The sequence below is a fragment of the Hippichthys cyanospilos genome, chromosome 6, assembly GCF_059441005.1.
Source record: "Hippichthys cyanospilos isolate Australia breed blue-spotted pipefish chromosome 6, RoL_Hcya_1.0, whole genome shotgun sequence".
NCBI classification, from domain to species: domain Eukaryota; kingdom Metazoa; phylum Chordata; class Actinopteri; order Syngnathiformes; family Syngnathidae; genus Hippichthys; species Hippichthys cyanospilos.
Window position 1 is genome coordinate 12,773,868 of NC_142374.1, and position 13,641 is coordinate 12,787,508.

The window sequence follows — 13,641 nt, forward strand, 5'->3', positions numbered from 1 at the left end:
GAACTATTTGCTATACGTCAGAAAGACCAATTAGACAGGAGCCATATTCTGCAAAGTTGCGGAAGAAGGTCTCATCTCTCAGCAAATGGTTCCTACTATAAATATACCTCGGGCACCCACCCACAGGGAAGGTGACTATCTAACCCACGTGTCTATGCGTGACCTTACCACCTTAACAGACTAGATTATGTGTGCCAATGTATACTGTTGACAGATAGGTAGATGCAGAGCATGGAAAGGTCACAGCAACACGACAGCCCAGCTCAAGTCACCTCATCATAGAGGCCTAATCTAATCGTTTCCTCAGATTTCTGTAAGGTTGCTTTAATACAACCAGTGAAGTAAGAACCATGTTTGGATGCAGTTATTCTTAATAAACCATGTTTTTCTTTCCTAGGTAGGCTTTTGTTCATGCCCATCCCTAATTAAGATATGAAACATACATGAAAAGTAAACGCAAAAATCAGGGAGTCACTTGTAAATATATTGACAAGTAGCCTAACTACTTCCATCAGGTACATGGAAATTAGTTAGTTAGTTTATTTTTATGCTTCTTTCCTGGAATTGTTAGAATGAGAATTATGTGTACTGTCTAAGTATATATATTCAAACATAACCCAAGTCACCGTTACATTGTGTTACTCCACAGAGGGGAACCATGCCTTCTTTTGCAACCAGTGCTCAATGGGATTCTTGACGGAGTCGTCTTTGACGGAACACATTCAGCAGACTCATTGCACCTCAGCGGTGACAGGCGGGACAGCCTCTGGGGGAGCGGTGACCAAATTGGAATCTCCTGTGTTACAGTCTGCATCCCAATCATTCATGGAGGTGAATAATAATAAAAAAATCAACATCATGCACAATATTTTTATTTAACAGTTTCTTTGCGTGTAGTGTAATGAGAAGCTTTTTTTTTTTCTTTTTTTTTTTTTTTTTCATACGTACGCCAAATCAACCGTAACCGCTTAACTTATTTTAATTTCCCTTCTGGGCATGATAAGAGTATCGCAACAAGAAAGATATTCTTTATAGAATGTCTTTTACGTGAGCTTGCAATAATTACTGAGGCATCGTATGCATTTACACTCTAAGGATATTAAAATGTTTTTTTTCTACGCACAGGTTTACTCTTGCCCGTATTGCACCAACTCTCCGATCTTCGGTTCACTCCTCAAGCTCACCAAGCACATAAAGGAGAATCACAAGAACATTCCTTTGGCGAACAACAAGAGACAGGCAAAGGTGGCTGACCTAAGCCCCTCCTCCTCTGATGTGGAGATCTCCTCCCCGAAACGTCACAGATTGGGAGGGGACTCCACACCTTCCGTAGGGAGCAACGGGGACTATCCATGCAACCAGTGTGATATGCGATTCGCCAGCTTTGAGGGTTTCCAGGCCCACCTGAAGTCCCATTTGGAGATGCTACTGAGGCGCCAGTCTTGCCCTCAGTGTAACAAAGAGGACTTTGAATCCCAGGAGGCATTGCTGCAACACCTGACTGTGCACTACATGACCACGTCCACTCAGTACATGTGTGAGAGCTGTGACAAGCAGTTCTCCTCGGTGGATGACCTGCAGAAGCATCTCTTGGACATGCACACGTTTGTGCTGTACCACTGTACACTCTGCCAGGAGGTCTTTGACTCCAAGGTCTCGATACAGGTGAAGGATCCACTGGACAGCGCATGTTCATTTTCTTACTATGTGGCCTGCCTGAATAAGTAGATGTTGGTGTTTCTTGTTTAGGTTCACTTAGCAGTGAAGCACAGCAATGAAAAGAAGCTTTTTCGCTGCACGGCCTGCGCTTGGGACTTCAGGAAGGAGACAGAACTTCAGCTCCATGTAAAGCATAACCACGTGGGCCAGAGGTCAGGCCTCCCTGGAGGGCTTGGAGCAGGTACACCTGGCAGCATACTATCAAATATTGCGTTCATAGATATAGCATGCACTTTGTTACAATTCACACACACACACACACACACACACACACACACACAAAAAAAAAACAAAAAAACATACATAGGCAAAGGCAAATGACAAAACTTTCGCAGCACACAAAAAATGCACAATAACCACTGAGAAGTGAATAAATAAACATGAATGTAACATTGCTGGGAGTGGCTAAATCCAAAAAACAAGCTCTATTATTCTTTGAAGGGACATTTTAACTGAGTACTGTAGCCATTTTCAGTAGGTAAAAGTTGATATTGTTTCCATAATTCATGTAATATTGCCATATTTTTTATTTGCATTTAATACCTTTAAAAATCCATTTTGTTGTACTTTTCTAAAGGAGTTTAACAGATGTGAATGACTGTTTAATGATGACGCGAATGACATTGATTCTGACAGCATGATACAGTTGCTGTTCCTACTGATCACTTTTTAACAAAACAGACTGGCTCTCGGCTTGCTAGATTGCCTGTATATACGTAATTGTAATCTGATTTGTCTCTCAAAGGTCTCAAGCCCAGGAAGTGCATCTTCTGTGGAGAGACATTTGGAACGGAAGTGGAGCTTCAGTGTCACATCACTACTCACAGCAAGAAGTTCACATGTCGCTTTTGCGGCAAATCCTTCCATGCCATCTCATTGTTAGAAAGACACCTCAGGGAGAAGCATTGCATCTTTGACGGGGGCATCGCCGGCAATGGAGGTGGCACCGGGAGCGGCAGTAGCCAAAACGGCACGCCCAATGGACTGACTCAGTCGGCCAAAAGAGGAGGAGGAAACACGGGCGCTGGAGGCACAGGTGGTGGGGAAAGAACGACAGTGGCTGCTGCGGAGCAAGCCGACCTCCAGAACATGCTGTTGAAGAACAGCGTTAGCGGAGATACGGCCAACAGCCATGAAGCCAGCGGGGGTGAGGAGGAGCTGGACAATTCTGAGCCCATGTACGCCTGCGACATTTGCGGCGCAGCCTACACCATGGAGTCCCTTCTTCAGAACCATCGACTGCGGGATCATAACATCCGACCAGGAGAGGATGACGCCGGTAACCGCTTGTTTTCCTTCACCCTAAATCATCTTCATTTGCTCAACTTTGCAAGGTTTACAAGTATATTCAATAACGGCCATTGTGAATGTTTACCAAATGACCAGGTTCACGGAAAAAGAAGGCCGACTTCATCAAAGGGAACCACAAGTGCAACATCTGTTCCAGAACGTTTTTCTCTGAGACGGGGCTGCGCGAACACGCGCAGACGCACCGCGGTCCTGCCAAACACTACATGTGCCCAATATGCGGCGAACGATTCCCCTCTCTGTTAACCCTCACAGAACACAAGGTATACCGATACGGCTCATAATCGCATGCAGTAAATGCACCCATTGACTGTAAGCTTTACACAGACACAATACCGACTATTGATAGTCTATTGATTGATTGAGCTGATATTAATTTTCAGTCAAAAAGCAAAATATCAGGGTCAAAGTTGAAAAAAAAAATCAAACTTTCTTAATCTAGGTTGAAGTGTCTTCAGGTTTTATGTTTTTGAACAACTTTTCACTTTACACTAAAGAGAGACTGTTGTTTTGTTTTTGTTTTTTCAGTCAACACAGATTAGTAGTGGTAAAAAATAAACGAAACTCTCCACCTCTTAGGCTTTATTGATATGCCGCCAAGCATTATGCTTTTGAACAACTTTTCAGTTGAACAAAAGTATTTTCTTTTTCAAAATTTTAGACAACATACTTGTAAAATTGTTCATGTGCTTCCGAGGTAATCTGAAAAAAGTATATTAAAACTTAAAAAAAATAGCTCACAATTGCTTTATACAGTAGGTAAAGTTCTCCAAAATTTCAAACCGAATGTTAAAATGTCTCTTATCTCTGTTTTAAATTGAAACAAAAGCAGAAGGTGCAGGGTGTTCCCAGCGTCAGCAGAATTGCTTATAAATTCAACCAAAAATTTAAATATATACCATAATTACCTGGACAGCTTCAAATTGATTTAATATCGCCCTTCAGATTTTTTAAAAAAGCAGGCACCAATACTAGTTAAAATGCCAAATATCTGTTCGATAATTGTAGCCACCAGTTCATTCTCTCACTACACCTTACCCATTTTCATTAATTTAGCTCCCTGTCAGTACTGACCCATTTTGTCAGTTTTTTAGATTAAAAATAAAATTACAAAAATTGCATAACAAAGAATTTCATAATCTAAATGTGACTCTTGGAGCATCACGATTATTACTTTGGGCTCCAGGTGACTCACAGTAAAAGCCTGGACACGGGAACCTGCCGAATCTGTAAGATGCCCCTGCACAGCGAGGAGGAGTTTATAGAGCACTGCCAGATGCACCCTGACCTCCGAAACTCCCTGACGGGCTTCCGCTGTGTGGTCTGCATGCAAACCGTCACCTCCACCCTGGAGCTTAAGATCCACGGCACTTTCCACATGCAGAAGCTCTCAACTGGTTCCAGTCTTGGAGGGGGCTCTGGGAACGGAGCGGGCAACGGTTCGGCATCTTCCTCCCCCAACGGGCAGCTGCAGCATCACAAACTGTACAAGTGCGCCTTCTGCCTAAAGGAGTTTAAGAATAAAGGAGAGCTGGTGAAGCTGGATGTCAATGGCCTTCCTTATGGACTTTGCGCCAGCTGCATGAGCAGGTAAAGTGGGAACTTAGAATACATTGGGGGCTGGCTCACTGTTCCTATTGCAAGATTTTCAAGGTTACATTTAGAACAAGTTTTTTTTTAAAATTTTAGACAGAATACAATTTTTGGTAGAAAAAAAATACCAATACAAACCTTATAAAATGTGAATGATACCTGCTGAAGAGGAGACTCAAGAGAGTAAAAGTTAGGAGTCTGCGGTGGGAGGCCTCAAATAACATCAAAAAGGTTTTTCATGGTCTAAATCTTGAACTCAACTAAACTCACTATTTGTATTGATCCCAATAGAAATTCAAACTCCAATGTTTTCAGTGTAAAGCCTGATTTGGCAGCTCGGGTGAATTACATTAAATGTAAATATTAGGGATGGGAATCTTTGACCGTTACGTTTCAATTACGATTTTGGGTTCTCGGAATCTCCGATTCAGAATTGGTTTTCAATTCAAAATAATTTTCAATTAAAAATTGAAATTTGAAATTTGCTTCCATTAAAAATTAACTCTGCCTCAATATATAGATGTGAAAAATATCGTACGACTTCAGTCTGCAGGTTTTTTTTTTTTTTTTAGTTTTGATATGTAGGGAACGTGCTTTTTCTCCACAAAAATATCATGCGGACAACTGCTACTCTTCGATGCTATCTATAAATTGTATAGCTTTTATATTATGAAATAAGATAAACAAAAATTTAAAAGAAAAAGTTGCACAAACTACATTGTCATTTCATAGGAAATTGCCGTACCAAAATATTATGCGGAATGAAAATGAAAAATACAAATATTTTTCAGTACATTTATGACCGAATATTAAAATAATCGTTTTCAGATGAGCAGCTAAATTGCGAGCATGGGCAAATCATGAAGCGTCTGCCAGCCTGTTCATCTCTGAACATATTGGGAGCAATATCAGTCAAACTTGTAACGTATTATTTAGTACAGACAGTATTTTCATTAATTTAGATGTACAGTACATGTATGTGAGTAATTAATGTGTTTGTGAATTAATTTGGAGTTTTTATATATTGTTTTGAATTTTATATTGTTTTGTTTTATTTTGTGAGCACGCTGTTGGTTGATTGGAAAATGAGAATCCTGATTCTGATGAGATCGATATATATATATATTTTTTTTTATTATGGCATACCCTCAGTAAATATACAGAGTACTTTCAATAACGCTTTTTTCTAACCCTAACCCTAAGTGACCCTAAATGACTTGAGAATCTCTCTTATTTGATTCCATCAGGGGCACTAACGGCCAGAGCCCCAACCAAGGAGGGGCTCTCACACCTGCTGATGCACAGGGAGAGAAACCTGTGTCTGGGCTCAGGTGTCCCGAGTGTGGGGTGAAGTTCGAAAGCGTGGAGGACTTAGAGAGTCACGTTCAGACTGACCATCCCGAAGTCAGCCCTGAAACAAGTTCGGCGGGGAAGAAGGCAGAGGCTTCACCTGCGCCCAAGGTGAAATGTGATTACAGAGGCCAGTGATTGCGCACTAGCAAAACCGTTGGCATTTTTCACTCACTCCAAAATCCTGGGGGGCTTATTTGACTCATTCAATGCCAGCTATCTTCAGACACCCTTTTCCGCTAACGTTTTAAAAAAAAGAACAGATATGTAGCTGGGATTGAATATGTGGAGACCGGAAAGCCATATAAATATATGTTTGGGATTCAATAAGATAGGAGGACAGGGGCTTTTATTTTGATTCATTGATGAACCTCCGTACTGAAACTGTTGGGACAAAAATGAACAAAATTGTGACAAAATTTCGAATCAAAAAGAGAGAGAGACACAACTTATTTTAGTAATTTAGCTCCAAAATCTGGGTAAAATTTTAAAACACATGAAACAAACCAAAAGTGCAATTGAACTAAACCGAAAATTGGGTTGTTTTGTTAGGAAACAAACAAAACAACCTAACAAACCTATGGTCTCTTGTTTTATTCAAATGATCAATTTTAAAATTATGATCCTGAAAGTTGAGTTGGTCCCTTTTGACTCAATTTTTGTTATATTTGCCCCGATTGTTTTTAAAGTTTGTACAAATTAATTTGAAAACTTACCCCCCAAATAAATAAATAAATTGGGAGGTGTTGCCATTGTTGGACAGCTTGCTTGCATGAGTTAGGGGGGCGTGTGGGGGCACTGGATCCTGCGGCTGGGGTGTGTGCTGTGGCATGATGGGAGCCGTGTGCTCTACTTGATATTGACAGTCTGGCTCCCTGGGACCTGCTGCATGTCTGTGTTTGAGTGTGTTTCCTCCCCGCGTGTGCGTGGGAGACAGTTTTCAGGGACCCTCTAGCTTTCTTCCACCTTTATTTCAGCATAGCTTGACAGCACAGAAAGAACCAAATGGGGTTGTGGGCGTGTGTACGTGCACATGCATGTCTATCAAGGTGCAAACGCAAAAGACACAGTAGTTTGGGGGCCTTTGTGTATTTACGTTTGTGCATGAGTGATTGCTGTGTGCAGTGAATGTGTAAACAGACCCTCTGCTTCTTTCTGGAGTTGATTGTTCAACGATTTACTATCTTTATTTTTCTCCTGTACACACATCCCTCTGTTGTTTTGTTTGCGTTTGGGCTTCTATGATCTTTAATATTCATTGCTTCAGCTTGTAATAGTTTTACTTATGACTACTGACAACAATTGAGAAACAGCATTCCTCAACTAATTAAAAATATCACAGCCATCTCTAGCTTAAAAAAATCATTACTTTATGGACTTGTGTGTTGATTATATACCTGAAAAAGTATGTATTTTTTCATCTTTCCTGTTTTTTTTTGTTTTTTTTTTTCAGAAAAAGACCTATCAGTGTATTAAGTGCCAAATGACATTTGAGACAGAGCGAGAGATCCAGATTCATGTTGCAAATCACATGATCGGTGAGTGAGGCACATCTTTTTCCCATGTTGTTATTTGCATTGTGTGAGTGTGTGTGTGCGTGTGTGTTATGTCAGTTTCTGTTCATGACAATGAAACATGTACCCTCATGTGTTTGTCTAATATTGCCGCAGTGTTTCCGCTGTGTAAACTCCCACATAGAAATGCACACACACGGATGACATGTTAAACTAGTTTTAGTCTTTGTATTGCTGTCATCAGGAAAAATACCTCAAAAGTCACATTTTGGTGAAGTTCATATTTTTTTTTAAACCCACACTATAAGTCAGTCATCGCATGTGGGTGTTATTTTTACAATGTATTGACCATTTTCTAAACTGTTAAGGATTTGCTTGATAACTTTCACAATGGACAAATATATCATTTTTGGAATCTCCTGAAAAATTACTATTTTGGAGGTCTAAGAATTCCCAACTGACAACAACAATATACACTATTACAGGGTTTCTCTGATCTTTTCTGCTGAAGGTCTAAAATTTAAATGTTATTCATCCTTGAAGTGTTTTATTGTCGGAAAATCTACGTATATTGGACAGTGGTGACAGACATCTATAAATAAAACCCACTTTGCAAGAAATGTTGCACTCTTTTGATGATCGATAAAATAGCTTAGAGCAATTTACTCCGGCAATCAACAACTCAATAAAAATTGAGCTGCACCCCTTAATGGGTTTCAACCTTCAGTTTGGGAAGCCCTCTTTTTATTTCCTTTTTTAATCTAAAAGATTAAATTTGGCGATGCCCATGTATTTTGGATTGTTGCCACCTGCTTCTGAAAAAGAAGCCTCACAATAAGTGAATTGTCTAAGGATCATTGGTATTTAAGCAAAAATGCCCTCAGTAGGTAAACGTCCACTTTCACCGTTTTCATTATTTTATGAGCTCACTCTTACTCTGGAAGACACTTTTTCTTGTCTTGCAACTAAAACAGCGGCATCAGCACCGCTGCCGTCATGGAGATTAACGAGGTGGAGTGGTTCTCAAAAAAAAAAAAAAAAATGCATGTGAGAGAAGCTGTGGGTGTTCGTAAGTTGACACGTGTCCAGACATGATGCAAGTTGTCGACCCACCACTGGGGTAACCCTAACTTATACCCCTGTGGCACACACACACCCATGAACACACAACCATACACAACCTGATACACAACAGACATAGAAGCCTGCATGTCAACCTCTCCCTTCTACTTCCGTCTATACGGTGGATTCATTACAAGTTAAAATCTAGCACATCCATTTTTCTCTCTCCATTATCTTGTCACTTTCCTCCGTTTTGCAATGTCCCTCACACACACATACACACATGCGTGTAGTATTGGGTTAATTAACATACTAATTTGTGAAAGCTTAACACACAGTAATTATGATATTGAGGCAGATTATTTTGAGAAGCTTTCACTTATTATTTCATTTTTGGTAGTCACTGTCCAGAAGGCACACCACAAGATCAAGTGAACAGTATTGGGGAGAAAAAAAATGATCAAGTGGGGTTGATGACTTCAAAAATAATTTGACTAAAGATATTCACTTTCACGGGCCACCAGAGCCATGTTCGTGCCACTATTTTCGACACAAAACTTTCTTGCAGACCTACGCTGCGTTATCATGGTAGCTTGCGAGGAAGTACAAACAGAGGATATCACAAGTTTCCAATTATTTCCATCTTTAAAAAAAATGATGAACATAATGATCTATTGCAATGTGGAAAAGTACCACAGCAGTAAACACCCATACATACACCATAGTGCAGTTGTGTGTACAAAAATGGCCATCCATCTGGAAATACACAGACTCGCTCGCTTATGAGCGCTAACACACACACACACAGACATATGTGCAAAGACTGTCTTGATACATGGCTCTGTTGCTGATGGACCACCTAGTACAAGGGTGGCCAAGTTCGGTCCTCAAGAGCCACAATCCAGACTGTTTTCAATGTATCTCTTCAACCAACACACCTGCGTCAAATCAGCGTCGTTATCAGGATTGTGCAAAGCATGCTGATGAGCTAATCATTTGAATCAGGTGTGTTAGTTGAAGAGACACAATGAAAACAGGCTGGATTGTGGCTCTTGAGGACCGAACTTGGCCACCCCTGACCTAGTAGCTAAATGACCGATGCAATATTTGTGCTTTAAAATACTTTCTGATTTAATAGTTAGCCAGCTTTCATCAATGACAATATTAGCACATGAAGCTCCCTAAAAGAAAGAATTTCCCATAAAACACACAAATGTAATTATTCGAGAATATACTGTAAGCTGTCACTACAAACAATCTATGGATTGTAACGCAAATATAACATGTATATGTAAACTAGTAGTTAGTATTTCATCACCTCAAACAGTAATCACTAGCACACTAATGCTAATTGTGATTGCTAACTGGTTAGTTAGTTCAGAACTTTTGGCTTGCTGCGGCCTTCCTGTGCAAAGTTTGATGTTCACTCCGTGCCTGCATCCTAGTGAGTATAAGTGGCAATAGAAAATGGATGGCTGAAGAAAATAAATATTGTAACAGAGTTATATCCGCTGACCAACTCACATTCGAACTTTGTAGAAGAAATGAGAAAAAATAATGAGCTCATGTTCAACCTTAGTAGATTTAAAATGAGGGGGCTGGTGGTGGTGGTGGTGGTGGGGGGGGGGGGGGGGGGGGGGGGGGGGGGTGATTGCTCCATTATTCCAAAGAATAATTGATAGGATAATTGATTGATTAAGATTTGATAGTGACGCCTACTGAGGAAAACAGAGAAATTTGTAACTCACTCTTGTACTTATCACAGCTCTGAGTGGCTGTGGAGAAAAGATCAAGGTCGGTAATGTGACTGTCACATGGCTCCATGTGTAATACATGATGCCCCCTGCGGCCCCGTTAATTGCGCTGTCAGATAAAGGGGAAGAGACAGCATTGACGGCAAAGAATGAGAGGTCCAGTATGTCTTGCCTAGAAAGGCACCTCGCAGCACAAGTTTGACTTGTTGGACAGCATTTGGAGCTCAAGTCATTGCTTTATAAAAAAAATTTCTATATTGAGAAATTACATTCACAATTGACCACATGTAATTCAGAGTAACTCCATTATGATTTTGTGTCTTTTAATGGCCGCTTACTCATTCCATTCGAACTGTCATTTAACACTTTAAAACACATTTACAGAAGAACTCCTCTACAACGAAATCATATTTGCAGCCAGATTTTTTTTTTCATAACAGGGGACTTTTCTCAAAGTATAAAGTGCTACAAAACTCGCGCAGGCGCGTCAAGTATAAACCAAGCTCGACTTTTCCTGCATGCTTGTTTTTGCTGTAATGAATTTCAGTGCAATGAAAAAAACATTTCGAATTATGTAACATTCCTTGTATGAGGAATTAAGAAAGAGGGAAAGGCTTTAATGCAAGGTGTTTTTTTCACATTGGGTTATGTTTTTTGCACATTACGGTTTTGTTGTAGAGGAGTTTTAATGTACTTTTATTACGTGTAAATATTTCTATTATGGTTTATGTGTGGACTATATACATAGATCAGCCCTTTTTAAAAAATCTGATGCTCAATAAATCAATAGCCCATGTGTTAAATTCAATTTGTTGAAAATTTCAATCAATGGTCAAAGAGACTGTGCTGACACTAGGAAATGGTGTCTCTTGTTTTGATTTTTTTTTTTTTAAATAAGTACAGTATCACAAAATGTTATCTTTTCTGTTTTTTGGGGGGAGTTGAAAACATGTGATTCCCTGTACTATAAAACTATGGGAAGCTAAAAACTGCAATAGTCATAATTTTGTTGTTATGCCATATGCTTTGGAATATTATACCTGGTGGCAGATCAATTTATTTTTCTATCTAAGTTTAAAAATGATTTCTCAAAATTTTCTACCAATCTATTTGTCACTACAGTATACATACACACACTGTTGAGAGGCACCCATGTCCTTGAGTGCACACTCAGAATGAGTTGCATGCAGCCATTAATGTCCCACTAATCACCACAGCCTGAATTCCCCAGCATGAGGCCCGACCTTTCATACACACATGAGACACACTCTTAATATTTGCACCTCCTCTTTCCTCCGCAAAACACATGCTTAACATGAAGCCGTGTGTGCGTCAAATATGCGCTCTGTGAGTTACGGACCGTAACCGCATACTGAGCTTCATGCTCGCGCTCCACTTTCGCGCTTTCTCTAATTAGTACGAGTCAACTTTTAGCATACTGCGGCCATTGCTTTTTGATACGGCCAACAAACATTTAGCTGTCATTGTCGGCTCATTTTCAAAGAGGCATATCTTTTTTCTTTATGTTTTAATTTGTGATTTTTTTTTTACCTCTATAGTTTACTAGACACTTTTAATTTTCCCCAAATGTACTGTATGAGGATGACAAGTTTTTAAATTAGTCAAGCCTTGCTGTCCGCCCCCAGGCACACACTCACAACATTAACAGTTCATATTACTAACCGTGCCCATTCTCTCCTCCACCTGCCATCGGGATGGTCTGTAGAAGAGCCCACCTGTCGGCAAGGTTTGTCCCCTTTCTGTCTCCCACTCTGAGCAAGGCAGCAAGCATTCCGCTGCCTCACTGCCCATCAGCATCCCATCGACAGTTTATGACTTGCTATGCATAGATTTGATATGGCACACTATCATGTTTAAACCACATTGCATGTTGAAAGTATTGCAGCAATCCTGTAGAATGATCTGAATAATGGACAACATGTAATTTAAAACGTCAACACGCGGGGGATGGCTACTGGGCACGTTTTGGCACAATTAGTCGGCCCTCCCAATCCCAGCTGCATGCCTCATTGTCCCTTCCACTCCATACACACACAAACGTATTTGAATGTCCGCTCACCTGGATCTAAGGGTTCCCATTGGACAGAGCTCACTAATGATGTGTCTTCAGGATGAGCTTTACTTACCTATTTTCATTAACGTATTCCATTAATGTTCTTACATTAGCTACCCTTACCTAATCACATTTTACTGATGACTTCCTAATCACCTGAAACTCTAGGGTGCATCTTTTCAGTCTGGCTTCATGCTTCACATGTGATGTTGACTGCAGTCAATCCCTTCTACACATGTATAAGACCCTATGTGGGACGTAAGCCCTCAAATAAACCCAGCAGGCTATTTTCTACGCTGTGGCCAGTTCAGAGCAGTAAACTCAGTTAAGCAGTCTATTAGCCTGCAGTGAAAAAGCAGTTTCGCTTCACTAGTAATGTCTGACTGCTGTCTAAACAGACATCTCGGTAGTGGTTGCAGAGCTGGTGCCTGTGTGCCTCATGACCTTCCTTTTACACTTGTGCATGAATACACTCAATAATATGTATTTGTGTGCGTCCTGATAAGCAAGGTCCGGGCCGGTTACTTTGTGTCGCTGAAGAGTTAATGAGGCGCATAAGAAGCTTTTAGAGCGAAAGGAGGTGGATAATGTGGCACACGGTTCTTTCATGTGCACATGCGTGTGTGTGTGTGTGTCTTTGCCACCAGTCAGAGACATTGGTGTTTTCTTCTGTCCTGCTGCACCTGAACTAATAAGCCTTAGACTAATCTGGCCCTTTTTCCTCACGGTGTGTGACTTCATTAATGCTCTGTACTTAAGAAAACACTTAGGCTCACCAGTCTTATATGAAATTGATATCACAACAAGCAAAGGGAGATTTGCCAACGTTCCGCAACAGAGAGAATCAAAGCTGACTAAAGTCTTAAATAAGCGGCGAGAAAAAAAAAGAAAAAAAAGAAGGTACTTAAGGAACATGGCTAATCCCATCATAGGCACAAGCGTCCAGTCTGAGAGACTTTGAAACACCACAGGAAACGTCTTGTCTCTGTGGATGTGTTTAAATGAGTTGTTGTTTCTTAAAAGATGGAAGCATTAAAAGCATTTTACACACTGACCCCCAGTTGCCCTCACTGCGGCACTCAATTAATTGAGAGGTTGAGCATGTAATATTCGTAAAGCAGTCAATGTTCTTGCTAAAGTCGTGTAGACGTTCGGATGTCGTGTTGTCGTTATGTGTGATGTGTTATGGGACGGCAGTATTAAACTCAGGAAACATCTAAGAAAACATACTTTTTACAAGTAGCATAGCTGCCATTTTCAGATTTTA

At 40.4% G+C, this 13,641-nt stretch overlaps 1 protein-coding gene across 3 annotated transcripts in view; it reads left to right on the forward strand.

Annotated features, from left to right (window-relative positions):
• The window catches only part of znf423 (zinc finger protein 423), a 129,215-nt gene that overhangs the window by 62,376 nt on the left and 53,198 nt on the right, over positions 1–13,641 (forward strand). For 2 of the 3 annotated variants that reach the window (XM_088417873.1, XM_088417875.1), the window contains 9 exons: positions 650–831; positions 1,126–1,665; positions 1,750–1,900; positions 2,465–2,998; positions 3,106–3,290; positions 4,214–4,617; positions 5,868–6,081; positions 7,424–7,508; positions 12,027–12,047. In XM_088417873.1, coding sequence (XP_088273999.1) covers positions 650–831; positions 1,126–1,665; positions 1,750–1,900; positions 2,465–2,998; positions 3,106–3,290; positions 4,214–4,617; positions 5,868–6,081; positions 7,424–7,508; positions 12,027–12,047 — 2,316 coding nt within the window. The remainder of the gene's footprint in view (positions 1–649; positions 832–1,125; positions 1,666–1,749; positions 1,901–2,464; positions 2,999–3,105; positions 3,291–4,213; positions 4,618–5,867; positions 6,082–7,423; positions 7,509–12,026; positions 12,048–13,641) is intronic. The other variant, XM_088417874.1, reaches the window with a different exon arrangement.